At 39.7% G+C, this 21,190-nt stretch overlaps 1 protein-coding gene across 1 annotated transcript in view; it reads left to right on the forward strand.

The window, feature by feature from the left end:
* Positions 1 to 21,190, forward strand: part of ESR1 (estrogen receptor 1) — a 169,917-nt gene that overhangs the window by 54,491 nt on the left and 94,236 nt on the right. The window contains 1 exon segment of the mRNA XM_054194804.1: positions 274 to 778. Coding sequence (XP_054050779.1) covers positions 274 to 778 — 505 coding nt within the window.

A 21,190-nucleotide genomic window follows, 5' to 3' on the forward strand; every position in this document is an offset into this window, starting at 1 on the left:
CAAAACTAATTGTTTCTGAAGTGATGTTTAAACCAATGTCGGCACAAGGCAAGAGCTCCTGGCTCGCGGCCAGCACCTTGTAGTGCATATTAGCGCAGATGAGGAGTTCCCAAAAGTTAGGGAGAGGGAGGGAGAGAGAGAATGTGCGTTTTCAGTGCTCGCTCTGCATTTGTTTGTATCGTCCTCCTTGCCGAGATTAGAGGAATACCTGTGTAGTGCTGCTTTATTATGATTTCTGCTGAGCCTCAGAATAGGTTCTGGTATTTTTTTTAGGTGGACTGCCAGCTGCCGATCTCGCTGTTGACAGTAAAAGCAGATATGTTCCTCGCTTACTGCCATTAGCACTGACCATGACCCTTCACACCAAAACCTCTGGAGTTACCCTGCTGCACCAGATTCAAGGCACTGAGCTGGAGACGCTGAGCAGACCTCAGCTGAAGATTCCCCTGGAAAGATCGCTCAGCGACATGTACGTGGAGAGCAACAAGACAGGAGTTTTTAACTACCCAGAAGGGGCCACTTATGATTTCGGTACTACGGCTCCAGTGTACAGCTCTACTACTCTCAGTTATGCCCCTACTTCTGAATCCTTTGGGTCCAGCAGCCTGGCAGGATTTCACTCACTGAACAATGTGCCACCAAGCCCAGTGGTGTTCTTGCAAACGGCGCCCCAGCTCTCACCCTTCATCCATCATCACAGCCAACAGGTACCCTACTACCTTGAAAACGAACAGGGCAGCTTTGGGATGAGGGAACCTGCTCCTCCAGCCTTCTACAGGTAAATGCTACAGCTAATTTTTCTTTCTCCTTTAAGCAGCTGAACTGAGAAAATTAGGATGTGAAAATCTGCATGCCCTGATCTTTTGTTTTTGTGTAAAGGACCATCTGATGTAATTGAATCATCCACGATATCTAGACCATAAAAAACACCATAGAATAAAGCAAAACTGTAATTAACAGCTCATTGTGACTGTAAGCTGTAAATTTTGAAAACTGTACATAAATGAGAAACAAATTGGATAATGGGTACAAATGTTTCCTGTAACCATAATTGATTAAGGAATGGCAAACAACCTCCCTGTTGTGTAATGTATTAGAAATACTAAAAAGACTTCCACCATCGCACACTTCTGGGTGTGAGTGGTTGGTTGTTCAGCTCTTAGCTGGTAGTAAGAGTATTTTTCTCCTGTGGCTTCCTTTATAGTGTGAGAAGTGACTTATATAGGAAGTAGTCCAGAAGCACAATATCCTTCCTAATCAAAGTGTTGGAGCTGACTCGGTGACAGTATTTCTGTCAGTAACCAACTTTGTGAGCTATCCTAAGAGCTGTGTACATATTAATCTGCATTTTTTCATTGCAGGGTGATACATACTAACCATAAATAGGGCATGATGCATTTCAAAAGATAAGATTTTTGTGGTTGTTTTTGTATTTTTATCCCTCAATAGAAGGGTTATTTTTTTGTCTGGAGCAGAAGGATAAAAGTATCTTTGAAGGGGGGAATAATTTTCCTTGGTTTAAATATTTATTGTCAGTTGTGAAAACATTTACATAATTTCTGAAGTAAGTCGTAGAAATTGATAGAACTGTAGCTTCCAAGAAAATATAGTAATATACACCAATGCCCACACTGTTAGCGTTTGTGCAGTATTAATAGCATAGTTTTGCATTATACTGGGCTTCAGTGAATCAAAGCGAACAGTTAGAGGTATTTTTTTTTCCTAAACTCTGTCTGTATCTGTTTATTTGGGAGATAGAGGTGAGTTTGCTAGAAATGGAATGACTGAAAAAAGAAAAGCAAGTTATTCTTTCCCTGTCGAGGGACAGACTCTGCCAGACTTATTTGCACAATGCAGCATGTTGCTGGGAACAGCAACGTATGTTCTTAAAGACAGTCTAACAGTCCGGCTAGGAATCTGGTAGCAGAATGTGGTCCAAAAAAACAGATGATGTGATTGCACTTTTCGCAAGTGATTAATCAGTTTTGGGGAGCAGATGGAATAAAGACTGGTGAAATGATAGATAACGGTTATGTCAGCCTGTCCAATACATTGATCTGTTAACTGAATTGGTTCAAGCAAAATGTGTTTTAGTGCAACCAGATACAATACCTCTAGGAAGAGTGAATACATGTCAGAGCATAAAGATCTTGAATGATTACCAGTGACTTGAGAGTGAAACTGCCCTTTGCACTAGATTAAAGCTTTTTTTTCTTTTTTCTTCCACGAACGTCCAGTGCAAACCTATTGTGAAAAGTGTGTAAGCGACCTTAGATATGTAAACAGCAGAATAGTGAGTTTGTGAGGTTGAAATACACAGGCAGAAAATGTGCTATAGTTGGGGTATTTTACTTCAGGAGGAATCAAAGCCAAGAATCACCTGGAAATAGAAGTCGAACTATGGAAGTAATGTCCCTTTGTTTTTAAACAGTGAATTGAGGTGAGACACTTCAAAATAAAATTAACGTATTTTTAAATTTTAACTGCTGGAGCAAGCATGTAAGGGCAGTGCTGGATTACCCGTTTCCTGACATCTCTGATCAAGGATGGGTGTCTCCTTTGGAGATGTGCTTTAGCCGTATGCAATTGATGGGGCAGTAATTAGGTGAATTTATGATGCTGGATATGCAAGTGGTTTACCGGCGTGCAGTGTGGAACAAATGACTTAATGGCCCCTTCCAGACGTAATTCTGTAAAGCGCATCTTATGTGGTAATAAGAAATGTGCATCAAAGTGCTTGTTATGATTATCTCTTGTTAACAGGCGCATGCCGTTGGAATTAAATTGAGAAAAGCATTGCTTTATTTTTTTTTCATTTTTGCAAGATTTTATTTACAAAGTTATCATCCTCACATCGTTAAATAGTAGGTCTTTATTCTTGTGTTTTGGCAGAAATCCAATCACCAATAGTGTGTGAAAATAATTTGAATAGGTATTCAGTGTCTGGGAAATAATTAAGTATCTACTCACAGGGTTTAAGAATAAGTTCTTTAAAAAATATTGTAATGCATGAATCTGCAATTTTCTTAAATCATTTGGCTAATGTAATAACTTTCAACTGGATTATGGGAGAAAAGAGAGCATGGGGCAGTGTAATCTGACAATTAATAAATTGATGCTGGAGATTGGAAGATGTCTAACTACCAAAATGGTGAGTTTCTGGAACAGCCTACCAGTAGGAGTTGTAAAGGCAAAAATTCTCAAACCAAAAGCCTCAATAAAATTTTGAATGGATCACTATCAGTTTACAATATGTCTGCTTGCTTCTATAGTAAGTAATGTAACCTAAGACCCAGAAAGGCTCCTCTGCAGTTCTTATTTACCTTTCTGTGTAACAGAATTGTGGTGCTTTGCTTGTAAGACTGAAATATTTGCTTTGTATCATCCTATTATACGGTGGATTTGAGATGCAAATAATGCATTATGTGATACAAGTGGCCAGGGCAATAAATAATCAGTGTGGATCGGAGCTGAAATTATATTCTGTTGATACTTGGATAAAATGTTAAAAATCTCCAGTCACAAAACTCAAAACTTACCATATGTGATAAGAAAAGCATGTAATGTCATTTGATTTTGTTAATAAGTATTCGAAATCATGCTCACTATAGCCACATATATAGCTACATGCATATTAATTCTGAAGTTGTATTTTATTTCTTTAAAATTGTGTTTCCTTTTCCAAAAGGCTTTGTCTCCTATTGCAGGATAATGACAGGCTTCTGTACCTATCTGAAGAACCTAACAATAGATAGATAAAAGAATGATTTTGTAAAGTATACAACAAATATACCAATCTCCTCCTTTCTGGAGTTTCTAAATCATACGACATCAGAATTTGAGAAAAAAGAAGGGACATAATTAATTCAAATTGTGCTGTCTCTAACTTGGCCCATTTTATGTCTGACCTTGTGGCTGTTTCTATAGGGAGCCAAACTAAAATACCTTTCCCGTGTGTTCAAGTTAGAGGGAGAAGGCATAGTGCTAGTTATGTTTTTAATTCTCTTCAAATGTAAAATACATTTTATTTTCTCGAACAATTTTATAGTAGGTTTTTTTATTAAATGCTGACTAGTGGTTTATTATCACAGGAAATCCAGTGCTCAGGGACATTAGGGTAAACTAATTGAAAGATTTCTTTTGTTCTTAACTATTAAATTTGAGTTCTGGCCATTTCTGGTTATTTCCTTGTACTTTTTGGATGGTTTTTGTTCATTCAGGGAAAAAACAAGAAGCCTTTCAGTAGCTAATTTACCTCAGTAAATTCTTCTAAGCAACATGAAAGATGAATCCTTTTTGTTCTGCCCCTGTGTGGTGTTTCAGTGTCATCCCACTGAGTTTGCATTTCTCAGATCTGAAGCAAAATCGTGCTTGTATTTCAGGCTCTCTGCAGCCTGCGCTTAGTGCTGCTTCCAAATTTGGCCAAAACCCATGTAAAAATGGACTGCATCTACCAGCTACCTGTTGATAGCGTTTTTTGTCAGTCTGCAGTGAGTGACAGAGGCAGCGTAAATGAGTGTACAAACAGAAATATGAAATGAAAAATCAGCCATCGCACCCTCACTTTTAGTGTCTAGTTTGTGAGTACCTTCTAGTACCTCAGGCTCTGGGTTCAGGCTAATATATTTATTAGCCTAATATATAAATAAGTATTTATTTAGCTTTAGTCCCAATTATCATACTGAAATTGACACTGAAACATTTTAAACCTGCTGTTCCAATCAGTATGATCAGAGCTTTAATTTTTAACTCTTGCTAAAATTGAGAAAGATTACACATGTGGATCCATCCCTCTCCTGCTGTAACTCATAAATCCATCAGTCTGAAAAACAGTTACTTAACCTAATATGTATTTTTTTTTTACCATCTGATTCATTATGAATCTTTCTAGCTGCTCATGTTGAGTTCTAAACAAAGAGGACTTTTCCAAATTTTAAAATTAAAAGAATGTTAAATGAATGCAAAATTAAAAGATATTTTTTCTTTTTTTATGTAGTATGAGGTGTTCCGTAACATGAAGGAGTGCTATGTAATGTAATATTTTGGGGTTTTTTTGTTGTTTGTTTGGGTTTTTTTTTTGTTTTTCTTTATTTTTTCTAAAGCATCAGTCTGTTCTAAGGTCCTCTCTTGAACAATTCGAGTTCCTTGGCAGTTCCTTGAACACGCGGAGTGTTCCTGTTTTCAGAGCTTGTACTGGTATCTCTCACAATTTTACATCAATAGTTGACTGTAATGAAAGAGACAGGAAAACATGGAGTTTTCCTATCTCGTGGAAATGTCATAAAGGTAAACCTGTTGAATGTTCTGAGATACTCACACATTACAATTATGAGGGACTTGTACAAACCGACTTTGCTGATTCTGCAGCTCTTAGAGAATGCGCTGGTGTGGATCCTGCTGCAAGTGTGCTTGCACCATGAAGTCACCAACCCATATTGTTGAGGAGCACATGTGTTCTGTGTCTCCTTGTGCCCCTGCATAAGGCCAGGCAGTGGTGGAAAGGGGTAAAGGACCTGTGATGCTTCCTCATTATCCTCCTTTCTGCCAAGGCAGGGAGATGGATCTCATCTGCTCTCTATAAGCTTCCTTTTCAAATTTTTCTACTTATTGAAGAAAACTTTCTTCGCACCTTTAGCAGATGTATTTTTTTGCATACACCACAGACCCAGGAAATATGCCATATACCAAATCCTTTCCATGTGGATTTGAAACTTGTGGCTAAAAACATGGCTGTTCAGGCAGCCCGTGTGGATGGGGTTCATCTGATTAAATGCAGACACCTCGGTCTTTATTCACTTTTCCATTCCTTATGCATCTGGTGCTGTTTGAGAGGCTGTAGGGTCAGATGGGTCTAACAGATATGACACAGGACCTACTGTGTAGCTGTATCTTTTTGGAGTAGGAGGTGGGTGTCAGTGAGGGTCATCACCTACAACACCTCAAATGGCACGTGGCATTGACAACAGCACTGAACCTTCGTATGGACTCCCTTAGTCTGTGGAGACAGAGAGAAAGAGGCACTGCGAACACACACACACACACATTCTCTCTTTCTAAGGTACCTGGTTAAAATAGACCATGTGTGTGAGGCTCTAAAAGTGGAAGTTTCTCTTTCTGTACTATAAAAGATGGCTAAAATGACTCATTCTGGTATAGATATCTACTGGTTGAAGATGGATGCCCAGTGATGTCCAAAGTTACATGAAATTAATCCCACCCATGTGTCTCCTGTTTCTAAAGACTCAAAGTGGTTGCCACCTGTAACCTCCCTTCAGATAGACGCTGCACTATGTCCCTTGGGAGGAAAATGGGGAATTGACTCTGTGTCATTGGCCTTGATCACTCTCGCTCTGAGGCTATTGAAACAACAAACACTGCTGGCCATATCTGCTCTGATAGGGAAAGCATTAGTTGCTGGCACCGGTTCCTTCAGCAATTGCAAAGTGAACATCAAATGCCAGCATTTTTTATTAAACCAACAAGAAGGCCAACCAGAGCTAAGGTGTAGCTCCAAACAAATGTGGCAGCGAAGAGTCCTGCAACTGAATTGCATCCACTTCTTCTAACAAATGAAGATTTTGATAATTCTGATAACTTAATATTGTTGACAACGAAACACTGAAACTAATCATGAGCTCACTGGTTTGTCTGCAGGCAGTTTTCTGTTGTCTATTCAGACATCAGAACTGAGATTAGAGTGGAGATGTTGTCCTTCAACATTCTCATTTAAAGTGTTGCTTTTAATTGCATCCATTACGGGGACTGTTTGTAAAATTTGCTGTACAGAGAGAAGTCACATCTAAGGTTGTACACTGTCCCTATGTATTTGGATGGCCTTTCCAGTGAATTGCAAAAGGTCATAATTTACCACAGCTCATTAGGAACCCTGATCAATGTGACACTGGGCAAGGCAAGGCTTTTCTGCCAAGCTCAGATTCCAGTTGCTAGGAGGGTTCTTACATCATCTGACTCAAGACATTTCTTCTTCTGGTGCAAGACTAAGCGTGTGAGATACTGCTTGCCAGATTTAACCTACCACATACTTACAATGATACCTGTTAGAGACAAGATGATCATAAATCTGCAGGATAATCTTCTTCCTTGACAAGATATTGATAACAATATTGGATTCAGGAGTGATCTGGGTATTTTATTTTAACCTTTTACTAGAAAACGGAAATATGGACCTCACAAAACATGGAGCTTTAGTATGACTGTCATAAACGTAAATCCTGTTTGATAGATGTGCATAACTCCTCCAGCGGTCTTCCAACCACTGCAGTGACAGTCTTAACTAATGATACAACAACCAGCATTTATATAAGTAAGAAAAGATGCTTCCCTTGTCTTCACTGCATGGAAGCCATTAGTAAAAGTGAAAAATAACAGTAAAGGTTGAAAGGCAGAAGTAACTCAGAGGACTTCTTCAACAAACGGTTGGTGACTAACCATAAACAGTCATGCATGTAACCACTTCATGTCCAGTGGGTGGAATTTCAGTCCACAACAACTGTTCAGATGGAGTGCAGTCCATCTCCAATCAGACGACATGGGTGGAATATGTCACATGCTGTTTCCATGTGCTGCCGTCTCACAATGCTGACAGCTGTCAAAATCTACCTCCCTAGGACCCAGGCAGCATCATCTGTGTAGAGTCAGGGGACAGCCTTCCCCTCCCTTTGAGGATGACACACCAGTGAGCATCTAGGTAGCACTGGGCTGCCTTTATTGCCCATGCATTTCACTTCCCATTCATAAGAGATGCGAATAAGCAGTGTATTTTTCTGTTAGGATCTTCTCATCCAAATAGGGAAACTGCTTTTAACTGATTTTCTAGGGAGAAGCAGTATTTCTCCTTCGAAGATTTTTTCAGCGTCTCATCATCTGTGGTGCGAATGTCCAATTGGATTGCTACTTCCAGTCTTTCCTCTTATTTTATTACTTACTATCACGCAGAAACACTGCTTTGATCACCACAGCCTACTTAGGTACTGATTTGTGCTGCAAAGACATGACTACGGAAAACTTGCTAGGATGCTACAAAGAGGGCGTCAAAGCTAAGAAGAAAAGGGAAGGGAAATTTACGGCAACACAGGAAAAGTCTGAGCTCATGCTAAATAAAATTAGTTAGGAAGATGCTGCGCAGAAAGCAGCGGCTGCAGCAGAAGATGTGGCATAAAATTTAGACCCCAAATCATAAATCATAAGACTGGGAAATTCATAATATGCTTTGCAGATAGCCTCCCCTGCGGTTTTTACATATAGCCCTGTTAAAATCGGAATATATAATACCTACTGCTTTTTTTCTATTTCCCTTTTTCCTTTTAATTTTTTTTCAGTTTAAATGTAATTCAAGTTTGTGAGACAAGATCTTTTCATTCATAAATCCATGGAAAATATTCAAGTTTTTAGCAACTTACTTTTTTTTTCCTCTTCAAGTTGATCTGTAAACAGATGGACGCTTCAAAGGTGCTAACTCTAAAAATCATCATTTAGTTTTATTACTGAAGACACGTACCATAAAATCTGATCTTTGGCAAAAATAAAATGCCACGTAATACCTTGTCATCTGTGGTTTCAGTTTATAAAGTTAGTAAGCATTCTTAAAACATTTGTTTTGCTGAGCTATCTTGATCAAGTCCTATCTAGTTATTATTCAGTAAGTTGTATCAGCTGCTATCTAAAGAAAATTAATTCAAATAAGTGTTCCCTGCTTTGGTTATTAGTTACAACTTGAACTTGACAGTAAGATCCCCGTTTCAAATTACATATTACAGAATCCTTGTATCCAGGAAACTGTAGTGTTGGCGAAGAATACTATGGCTGAGAGCGTGCACCAAATCTAGATATCTTTGGGGAGCTAGTATGTCAAAAAACAGCTTTGTCTATTTGCTTCCATTCTGCAGTAAAATGATACTCCTCCTTCAACCAGATTGATAAACGCAAGCAAGGAAAAATGTGTGTGCTGCCAACATATGAGCCACTGTAGCACATTTTTTACCTTGCAATAGTTTTGCATGGTTTGGATTATTTAGAACATATGGGTTGACAAGTATTTATAGCTTTGTCTTGCCATGCTATGAGTACAATTGTAAGAGGCATTTATTAAGAATGTCTGCCAGGGATATTGCAACTTAAGAAGTGAAACATTGCTAAAGCAGGCTGCACATTGGTAAATTGTTAGGATTACTATTTCTTTTTGATGGAAGCAATAAAAAACCCAAACAACGTGGAAATAAATCCGATTCTGCAGAGAAATTTTGAAACACCCTGGAGCAAAACTCCACTTTAGTTGTAGACAGCTCTAGTAACACTGCTTATTATTAAGTATGCCTAGGTTCCTCTCTTTTATGGTTACTTATGTTGTCCAGCTTTGGGTCGTACTTTTAGCGTTACATGATTGTTTCAAGTAATTTTTTTTTTTAACATTATGACAAAAAAGGACTCAACTTTCTAAGTATCATAAAAGGAAAATAATATTTTGCTATAGTCATACAAAAACACCCCAAAACTTTTTAATTGGGCAGCCTAGACACCATTGTATTATAGATATAGTTGTGATATTTGGTAGTGTTGGGATGCTGTCAAATTAGGTTTATTTTTGTTTGATTTTCCCCAGAAAACCTACTGAAATTTAAGCTACAAACTCTTGAAGCATCTCACTATTCACAGTGGGAATTTGTTTGCATTTGGTAGCTAAATTATATGAAATTTCATGTGTCATGCACATTGTCATTCTCTCTCATTGATTTTATATTGACTTGATTGCAAAGGCATCCTTCTGTGACAAAATGTGTGAGGTTGCTTCGTCACACAGCTGCATGGCTTTTGAACAGGACTTTTTCTGCAATTATTACTGTGGGCTGAGGCAACTTACTGTGAGTTTGGTGCCTCTGGAGATTATCTGGTCAACATCCTGCTCAAAGTAGGGCTAACTTCAAAGTTAGATCAGGTTGCTCAGGCCTTTATTCAATGGAGTTTTGTAGATGTCCAGGAATGGAGGCTGGACAATCTGTTACAGTGCTATACCGCTCTCACTGTGAAAAACTCTTTCCTAATGTATAACCACAACATTCTTTGCCCAAAATTGTGTCAGATGTCTCTTATCCTTTCACTGTGTGCCTCTAAGCCTCCAAGAAGAGTCTGGCTCTGCGTCCTTTAAAGTATCCCATGATAGAGGTGAAGGCAGCAATAAAATCCTGCCTTAGCCTTCTCTTCTGAATACTAAATAAATTCAGTTCTTTTAGCGTCTCCTCATACAAAATTTGTTCCAGCGCCTTCCTCATCTTGGTGGCTGCCCACTGGACTTGCTCCAGTTTGTCAAAGACTGTCTTCAGCGTGCAAGCCCTAAACTGGAAGCAGTCTTGCAAGTGCCAAGGAGAGGGAAACAAGCTCTGCTCTCAGCCTCCTGTCTGTGTTTGTATGAGTACAGCCTAGGATGTGTTTGGCGTTCCTTGCCGCCGGGGCACGCTGCCGACTCCTGTTCAACTTGTCCACCAGCATCCACAGACCATTCTCTGCAGAGCTGCTTTCCACCCCCTTCTCCATTTCTGCAGGGGGTTATGCCATCTCAGGTGCATGGGTCTGCATTGTCCAGTGTGGAACTTCAAAGATTCTTGTTGAGCCATTTCTCCAGCTTGTTGAGGTCCCTCTGACTGGCAGCTTTGCTTTGCAGTGTATCCACCACTCTGCATGCTCCCCCCTCCCCCCAGTTTGGTATTGGTCATTAATTTGCTAGGGGTGCAATTTCTCCCTTCATCCCTGTTGTTAATGCAATATTCACCTCAGTATTGATTGCGCAGGAATGCTACTAGAACCTGGCCAAATTTGAACTGCTGACAAAAACCTGTCAGTCAGTCCAGGCATTTTCTACCCACCTTATAGTTTGTTTGTGCAGCCCATATCTCACTACACTGGGAATGAGAAAAGTGGCCTCTCTTCTGCTTTTAGTGTCCTTCTGTTTCATCTGTGAGTTCTAAAGGGTTTGGCAAAAGTCCCACCAGCAAAATGCAGTAAAGAACTAAGCTTGCAGTATGGGAAGATGGGACAAGGAGTAAATCACAGTGGTCTTGCTGAAGAACAGAATGGGACCAGTGGAGAAATCTGGTGGGTCTGGTAAGGTAGAAACTTTGAATCTCTGGTGAAGTGCTGTAGCAGGCTGTTGTGAACTGGCAGATAGAACACAGATAAAGAAAAGAGGGAGTGGTCTAATAGGAGAAAGCAGATACTGTATAAGGACTTGGAAGAGTTTGGGGGGGGGGCAAAAAAGTAAAGTTGAAGGAGAAACTCCAGAAAAAGAGTGAGCTGGAGATAAAGAGGGAATTTAAAGGTACTTAGGGATTGAGACTTGGCTTGGGGACAGGGGCTCTAAACAGGACTGAAACAGAGCAAGTGCATGTTGGAGAGCATGGGGAAATAAAAAGGCTGACAGGGAGAATCAGGGAACATGGAGCAGGGTCTACATAGAACAGTCTTCCTCCCAACGGGTGTGTGCAACTCTGGCATTTTATTCTATTCTATTACAGATTTACCCAGAAGGTAGTGGATTAGCCTGGCTGTTGGTTCATTCAGTAGCCCAGGTGGCAGAGGTCAGTGCTGTAGATATGAGCTTCCATCACTCCTGAAACACCAGCTGCCACTCAGGACTCAATGAGATCCTGGTTTGGGTGTTGATTGTTTAATTTCTTTAAAGCCCTGTTATTTCTCATGCACATACAGAAAATACAATAAAGTTACATCAATAAGATTGTAACATCAGCCTTCCCAAAGCTGAAACATGACAGCACTAAATTGCTGTGCATATATCTTTCTCTTTCTCTGCCTTAAGTCCTAACATGTGAAATGAAGATACTGCTGCTTTATGACACAGGACCCCTGTGAATAAACATTCATTGGTGTCAGTGAAGTCCCCAACAGTTATAATGAAGAGTGCTGTTGAACATCATTGGTGGAAAATCGACAAGACTGTTTTCAGGGCAGGCTTGAATAAGAAAGAAGACATGAGGCTACATATGAGCAAGACTGAAAACATCCAAAATATTGAGTAGGTGCTCAGTCAGTGAGTATGATTTTGGAAACTAACAATGGTATTACTAAACACAGTATCTGAAGTGGAACAAAAATGGTTTACAGGCTTGTTAAACACAAATACCTAGCATTTTTCTTGGAAAAAATACAGCATAAATATATTGCCATTTCAGTCCTTATATGGAATTCTATGTTCAGCTACCTTGCATTTATTTATTTCTTAGGTAGGTAAGGGATAACTGCACAGAAGAAAGGGGTTAATGCACCAATTTTTCATGTTCTCTAATTTGCTTCTGACATGAACTCTGAGATACGACCTTCAGTTCATTGTATTCCTTGCTTAAGACGAAGGATTTTGCTGGTTTCATTTCAGCAAAGTGCTGAAGATCTTACTCCTCAGAGGGAGCGATGCGGTTCAGTACAAAAATCAATGCATAAGCAAATATTAAATGCTGTCTGTACCTTTTTTTTTCCCCTAAAAGCATTTAAGAGAATTAACGAGGCAAAGACTGCCTTTACAAGAAGATCTAAAACTTTGCCCTATGGCTAGCACCAGCATCTTTATTATTTGTTAAATGGCAGTATTAGGTATTAATAGCTTCAAGCTGTTTTCATGTATGACCCATTTTCTGACTCATACATGCCTTGTTTCCTCTCTCGCTAACTCACTCTATTGTCAACAAATGTGGATCTGTCTGGAAATAGCAAGCAACCTGACAGCTGCATTGCCTAAGAGACTGGCCCTGCTTCTGTGCTGTCCCTCCAGGTTGTTCCAGAACTAAAACCCAGGAGAGCAGAGCAAAATGAGTTGTCTTGTTTGTTAGAGGGGAGATACGGTGAAAAACAAGTAAGAACGGGTTTCCAAAAGCTCCTCTTCATGACTCCTGATGAGACCCACGTTTAAGTCATGTAGCAGCCTAATGGAGTCTGGAGGTGGTCTTTGTAGGGTAGACTTGACACCAGATTACTTGCGGAAAGTCTCCTTTCCCCGAGAAATTCCTCAGGTCTTTGTCTGCTGACTACTCGGTCCTCTTCTGATGACATCAAGGGGTAAATTTTAAAAAATAAGGACAAAGTTTGTGTCCCATGGCCGATTCTGAATCCCAGATTCAGAATCAGAATTTTCATTGCAACTTTACCTCTCTGAGGGTGAGAGATATACAAGACTTTTTCTGAGAATTGAGACTCCTTAAAAAGTGTAATGCTAGACATAAGTTAGTCCAACTAAATTATGCCAAGTAGAGATAAAAGAAGAAATATGGATCTAATGGAAAGGAACTAAAGTATTTCAGTGCTTAATAAATTTGAAATCACTAGCTTTACACCTCAGTCATCTCAGCATAGTCAAGGAATGAAGGTTTTATTTACTGTGTGGTGTAAATCATTGCGTGGGAATCACTACAGAAGTGTTTAGAACAGGTAATTCTGCAACTGGGAAATGAATGGAGTGTGCTTTCCAGGTTTTTGGTTTGTGTTAGGCTCTACACTGAAATTGTCACAGGGAACACTAAATTGAAGAGCTACTTTTATTCCTTAGATTCCCATTTTGGTACTGTCAGCACTCTCAAACTGTTTTCTTTGCCTGTTTAATCCTTGGATGTTCTGAGGATATGAGGTGCTATGTTTCTACCTTAGACACGTGCACAGCTGCTGTATAGAAGGAAGAAGGAAGCCTTGTACAAGATGATGCAGTAAAAAAGTTAATTTATACTTGCAATCAGAGGTTCTGAGATAAGTTTGAAGTTCAGTACAGATTCAGATACACAGAAGATCAGATATTAATCCTCATATTGTTAGCTGAAGTCTAATACTGAACTGAATTAGCACCCCACTAGAGAAAATTAATTCCTATTGAATATGATTTTTCATAGATCTAATCAATAAGCCCATTTCAACTGTATTTTCTGACCAAATAAATTTTTAATGACGAGAGCATACTGCTTCCATAACAAAAGATTGAACTATTGTGATTCATTCATTTAGCAAGGTTACCTTATTACATCCTTGCAGTTACTACAGAGTTTCTTTGAGGGGAATTGATGGATTTAAAGGAGACATAAAATACTGCATTAGGAATATAGCGGCTAAACTTGAAATTACCATTTTTTAATTTTTTTTTTTTTTTTTTCAAAATAGTAGTAACAATTGCTTAAGCTCTTAGGACAAAACTGGAGTCAGTTCAATTTCTTGTCTGAGAATATGTCCTTTTGCTTTTTGTATCTGCATACGTATAACAAGGGGTTTAGCTGAATTCCAACTGACAAGGTCAGAAAAATATCTCCTGTATCCCTAAACAAAACAGAACCCAAACCATTTGCTAGAAGGTGCTTTGAATATGAATCAAATCTAAACCAAAATCTACTCGCAGGTACCTATTTCATGCATTATAAGTTCAACTAGGAGTTGATGCCTGTTGTGTTTCATGGATTTTTGTGGGTCTGCAGAGCTGCATCATGTCAGGGATGGGATGCCCTCTATCTCTCTTTTCCCATGTCTTTTTCTCATCTCCTGACTCACTACCAAGTGCAGCAGCAAGCCTTCTCTTATGCACTATGATGCAGAGTTACGTGTACTTACCTTTTCAGAGCCTGCTACTGTGCATACACTTGCACTGTTGTTCAGTTGCTGCAGGATGTGTGCTCCGGAGTGTGGAGCTGGAGAGGAGCTGAGCTCTTCGGTAGGAATGCAAAGGGTTCTCCGCATTTTATCAGCAACTGAAAACAGGAATCAAGAATATGTCTTGTGTGACAGTTCCCACCGGGATTTGTAGAGCAGTGCTGAGGTTGGAGAACGAAGACACAATTAAGAAATCTTCAGTCAGAATCTCTCTTTCCATTTTATGTATTATACTTTCTAAGATAACCTGATTGAAACTGGTTTTGGATTCCAGATTTGGCAACAGACTGTTGTTGGTTAGAATTATTTAGCTTGGTGACCTGTAAAACTATATAAATATGTATGTGAAATCAAGTGATTGTGGTTTCAAGCTTGGATGTCTAATGCCATGTGCTTGAATTGAAAAATAGGTACCTGAGATGCTAGATGGAGCCATATGAAGAAAGACAGTACAACTTGAAAATTGTTATTGACATTTGAAAATATTTTTATTAAGGTTAGAACAAAATTAAAACCAAACCAGAAGTAAATCAAAGAATAGAGGCCTTTGGGCAATAATTCAAATAATGACCTATTTCTCTTATAGAATGCTTTTGATAAACTTTTGAATACATGGACTGTTTGAAAATCAAGCATTAACTGTGATCATATTTATACCACAGTAAGCCTAGATGAGAGCCTGGTGTTGTGTCCTACCATGCTGCTCATTCAGATAATTTTCTGGAAGAGTAATGTCTGACATAACAGAGCGTTGGAAACTTTTGGGACCATTTTGGTGTGAGGAAATGCAAAATCTGTTAGGTCGTTTTGAAGCAAGGTGAGTCATAGCTGCTGGTTACTGTTTAGTCCTAATGCCACGAGAGGCTGCGTGATGGGATCCCAGGGCAGAGATGAGGAGCGATGTGCCGCAGTCAGCCACCAGCCTCAGCTCCACACAGCTGCCTCTTTCCTCTCGAGGCTTGGGATGGACCACGGTGGGTTAATAGGTTTGCCGTGAGAAGCTTAGTGCAACATCCACTTCCAACATTCAGCTCTGAATGCTGGAAACGCAGCAGAGAATGTTTTGGCTAGAAATGAGTAAATAGATGGATTTTCTGCCATGGGTAGCCATTAAAGAATATTATGCCACAAACAGAAGTTGAAACCTGGGTGGGTTTTATGTTGTTCCCCCTCCCCCCCGTCATTTATAAGAAGCATGCATATCTCAAAAAGAAAAAAAACGTAAGATTCAGCAGGGGCTCCTTGTGTCTAGTACACTGGTATTATGTGTGTCCCATGTGAACAGGTAATAATATGGTTTTAAATGTCATGACAGAAGTGCGGCTACTGTGCCCATAATACTGTACATTTAGTTCTGCGTGAATTTGTCTATCTAATAGACTTTTTCCTTCCTTTGTAATTTATAGGGCAGGGAGCAATTACTGTCTACCAACAATAAAAAGTGAGAAGATTAATGAGGTGCTATATTGTGGCACCTCCGAAGCATTTGAGCTTATTCTCTGTTGCTACGAGGATTAAGAAATTACACAAATAGATGACATAGATTTGCCAAAACAAAATGAAACTTCTTAATGTCTTTAAACAAAATTATCACCAACACAAAAGGCAAGTGCATGCATTTCTAACAGACCTAATTTCTTTGCTACATAGGTTACCCTAAAAATATGTCAAGCAGTTTTGCAAACACATATTACATGCAGTTGGCTACATGAATGTATTTCCTACCTTTCATGAGCCATGTTCTCTTTGCTTACTATTGATTGCATAGTCAGCATATGTAAATTTATCTGTGGACATTATCTGAATGAGTAATTTAGCTGCTTTGGGATAATTTAGATAATGTAGATATGTAAAACTTGCTATTTGCTATTTGGTTAGCACTGATGATTGAGACACCTGCCCATGAAGAAAGACAGAAAGATCTGCAGAGTACAGTCAGGGAAGAGAAGATACAGAGGAATGAGGAAAAGAACACAGTCCAGTTTTTCAATCTGCTAGTTTACTACTTTATACTGTTGTAATGTAGCCATTAGTCTGATCAACTGAAAGCTGCCACTGAAAGAGTTTTTCCCCAGTCACATTTATGGTCACCGTTCCTGTGGCTGCATTAGTAAGCCAATGTGGCCACACAGTTGGGTATTTTCTGGCCTTCTCCCTTGCTTCAAGTCTTGTGACTGTGTGTTGAACAGCATTAATTTGGTACTCTGGGCCTCAGTGCCTATGACCAGAAATGAAGGAAGAACAAGACTGCCCAGTCTGGCAGAAGTTTGAAGTTACTACGTCTTGGACATAAAGAAAAATGACAGCCTTTGTAGCCTTTGACACTAAATTTTCAGAAGTGATGTGTAGGGCTTACTTAGAGAGATGCTGAGCAGTTATGGCTCTCCTTGAAGGGAAGCAGAGCTGTAGGATCTAAGAAATTTAAAATCAGTTTGAAAATCAGTTTGGCAAGGATGTCTCAAATTGTATCCTTTATATAGCAATCTGTTCAGGTTCTATTTCTTATTAATTTTATTTTCTATTTCTTACACTTTCAACTATATTTTTAGAATATGTAATTTTCTGTTTCTGGAGATCCTCTATGACAAATGTAATAGATAAATTATATTTTATTTCACTGGAAGTCAACGGGGCCTGGGCTTATAAGGCTAGCATACACCTAACAACTAGGCTCCATTGGCCTAGTCTGGCGTTGCCAGACTTCACTGCTCTGTTTCAAACTCTCACATGTTTATCACATGGTTTACTGTTCATTAATAGTCAAAGAATGAATTGGCATGCAGAGTTGAATCCAACACTTTCCAGAGAACAAGTATGAGTCAAGCACCTCAGCTGGAGCAAGATTTCCCCACAAACTACCCAGATTTTGTGAGTCATCGTATTTCTGTGTATGTGTCTTGCCTCCATTTTGACTGAAAGGACAAACTAAAGCATGTTATTTTGAGGTCTGCATCTTCCGTACTAGGGTCCAGACCTCTCAAGACTGAAACTTGACATAATATGTTATTAATTTTTCTTAACAGAGGAAGAAGGGTATATAACAAGCTACAAAGCACAGCAGGTATTCTGTTGGCCTGACAGCACTAGAGTGCTCTGAACACTTTTAGCAGCCTAACTCTGCGGGTGAAAGGCAGCCCTTCTTGTATGCAGTGACTGGTCAGTGTGACATGTTTTCAGACCAGCTATTTGTTTGCCTTCTGTCATGCTTTTGTCACCTGTCCTTTGATTGGTAACACTCAGTCATGTGCTTTTGTCCCATCTGTTACCCTTCTTATGCTTTCAAGTCATATTTAAATTTCGGGGATGCATGTTCCTTGTACACGGGCATCAGCTAGGACTGGTGCCTCTGTCTTTTCAGCTGTCAATCAAGTGTCGCACCACAGCATGCCGTGTACCACTCTTGGACTGGCTTTCATCTGCTGCTGATGCTGCAGGCTAGCTGTGGCTTGCAAGGAAGTTAATCTGCTCGTATTACTGGGATTATGGGGGTCCCACGTACCAGTAGTTTTGTTTGCAGAAACTGACTTAAACGCAAACGGTTCTGTATGTTTAGAAACTTTATTTCGTTCACTGGGCGCTAGACTGTGCGCTGTTAGTCCAAGAACTGCAGAGGCTATGTTCCTAGGGTTTACTGTTTTGGGGCAAGAACAAGGAGCTGCAGATAAATCACATCTTCTAGGGCAAGTATAGAAGGATTTTTACGTGCAGGTGTCAAATTTTCCCAAGTGCCTAGTTCCTTTCCTGCTGCCCATATCATGTCTTTGAGCTTGGCGCCTCTGCCTAGTCCTTTTCCTGTATTCTTGCTAGGAGCTGGCGCAGGGTGGCTTGTAGATGGCCTTGGTGGTAGGCTCCTTGGGAAAGGGTTTTTTTCTCTTCTCGATGCTTTATATCAGTTGCTTCAAGGGATCTGCGTGCACTTTGATGAACTTGAAAGCACTACTTTAAGAAGTCTTTAATTTCACCAGGGTTTATTTTCCTGTGGCCTAGAGGCCTCTGATTTCCTTGTTGGGACCATATGTGGCTGTACCAGTGTTTTGTTTCAGATGTTCATTTTCAAATGCAGTGTACCCCTTAAAGTTACACTTTCAGTTTAAAATGTAATTTTAAAGAAAAATAGCCATTTGAAATGATAGATTGGTTTAGATTGGAATTTTTGAGACAATGTTATCTAAATTGTAATGTTGTGTTATACAATCTGCATTCCTATTTAACCTTTTTTTTGAGGTTAGTGTGAAGGAGAACATTTATGTCTTTCAAGCATTCTTGAAAAATGTCTAGTTTAATGTTGGTCATTGAAAGATTTTCTTAGGAATTTAATGAAGCTTTAGGTAATTGGTTAAACTGTGGTCTTAAAGTGTGCATCTGAAATATTTGGAAAGAGGGCTTCTCCAAGAATAAAAGGAACACATGAGCCCATAAAATTCCTATAAAGGCATCGTGAAGGAAGATTTATGACTGATTCCTGTGTTTTTGCTGGCATTTACCTTTGAAATAATCTGGAGGTAAGCGTAAGAATCTGACAGCACTTCCTGAAACACCCTTTTCTGATCTACTGAGTGCATTTAACCTTTTCCTTTCAGATGGTAGGATTGTGCTAGTTTATCTGAACGTTAGGGAAAAAAAAAAAAGCCTAGTGACTGAGTAATTCTGAAGCAAGTTTGCTAGGAACAGTGAAACCTGGACAAAGGACTTCTTCTGGATGTGTTATATTGTTAAATGAAAGGCTGAACTTCAGCTTTTTCACGAAAGCCACATTTTAATTCTAAGACTTATGTAAGAAATACAGTGGTACAACTTTTCAGCTTAGTCTGTGAGGCTTAGCATAACTTTAATGGAAACAAGGCTGACTTTTTTGAAAAGTGTGAAAGCTGTAGAGGATACATACCAGATTGTATGATTGTATGATACATTCAGATTGTTAGCTGAAGCTGGCCTTTTGGCTTTTTTCATGCTTTCAGCTTTTCAAACTTATTTTATTCTCCAGATAAAATTGAGATGTCCTGTGTCCATGCTTCCAGTGTGTTTGCCTCCCGGGCCCTCCACTTTGACACACTTGTGGGCACAGCTGATTGCCACACTCAGGCCCCTGTTGCTGCTGTCCCCAGAGCCACACAGCCACCCACCAACTCGGTCTTGCTGCCAGGAAGTCACATCTATGCAGTGCCCAGAGACACTTTGTCTGTCAGCAGCTTTTTCATCAAATTTGGCACGCTTTTAGAGAGTGGATTAAGATGTTTCCTCAGATCATATGACTCTTCATACATCAGAGCGTGTGGGATTGCCTAACTGAACGGGAGAGACAGTGTCAGAGAGAGATAGTGCCCAGGCAAAACTGCCTGGCAGGAGGTAGAAATAGGCAGAGAAACCCTGAGCAAGTTGGCTTGTACTTATTTTGGTTCCTGGGGAATTGGATCAAAATATTTGTTTCACTGGTGTTGTTCCTTAAAGAGTAGGAGGATCATCCAGTGATCAGGGATTCAAAAGACACATCAAAACAATAATTTGCAGAGATTTTACTCCAAAGATTCAATAGTACCATTAATTTTTAAATAGCAAATGGTATCTGTCAGTTGTTAAAAGCAGCAGACATCGGCAAATGGGCCACTTGAAATATAAGTATGTAAGAGAACATTTTTCTAGTGCTGCTTACCACAACATAATCTGAAATATTAAATATTTCTCAAATTCACTAAGAGTCAGTGCAGTGCCCAGCCTTTGGGAAGGAAAAATCTAATGCATAAGTACACCAACTGGGGAATTACTAAGTATGGAAAAGGAGTGCATAATAATCATAAAAAAATCTAAGGGGTAGAGAAAATCATAAGCTAAATGCAAGTAATCTTTTGCAGAAAAGGCAGATTTTATTCTGTGAGCAGAAAAAGAGATGAATAGGTCAATATGCTGTTTTAGGAGAGACTGGCAAGGCCTCTTTCAGAGTGTTATGCCCACTAAGTGGCAAGAGAAGTCCTTATGAGAGCAGCAAGAGCATGGGAGTATTAAAGAGGAGACTGGAAGGAGGGCTGGAGGCTGAGAGGTGGCATAGTAGGAACACTAACTGGAAATCCCAGAATCACAGGATGGTAGGGGTTGGAAGGGACCTTTGGAGATCATCTAGTTCAACCCTCCTGCCAAAGCAGGTTCACCTAGAGCAGGCTGGACAGGAACGCATCCAGGTGGGTTTTGAATGTCTCCAGAGAAGGGGATTCTACAACCTCCCTGGGCAGCCTGTTCCAGTGCTCTGCCACCCTCAAAGAAAATAAGTTTTTCCTAACATTGAGATGTGATTTCCTGTATTACAGTTTGTTCCCATTGTCCCTTATCCTGCCCGTTGTCCCTGTCCCTAGAACAGAGGACTTGTAGTGTCAGTATTTACAGCTGTTAGCAAGCATCGCCAAGATCCTCTGCTGCTTGGGAACAAGAATGGTCTCCTGCCAGTGCCTGCTACATTAGGGCGAGAGGTGCACCGACATCTCCTAGCCCTGTGACTATAAATATGAGGCAGAAGGGTAACATTTTTGTTTTTTCTAGATGTCCTCTTTAAAAGGTG

This window comes from Rissa tridactyla, chromosome 3 (genome assembly GCF_028500815.1).
Source record: "Rissa tridactyla isolate bRisTri1 chromosome 3, bRisTri1.patW.cur.20221130, whole genome shotgun sequence".
NCBI lineage: Eukaryota > Metazoa > Chordata > Aves > Charadriiformes > Laridae > Rissa > Rissa tridactyla.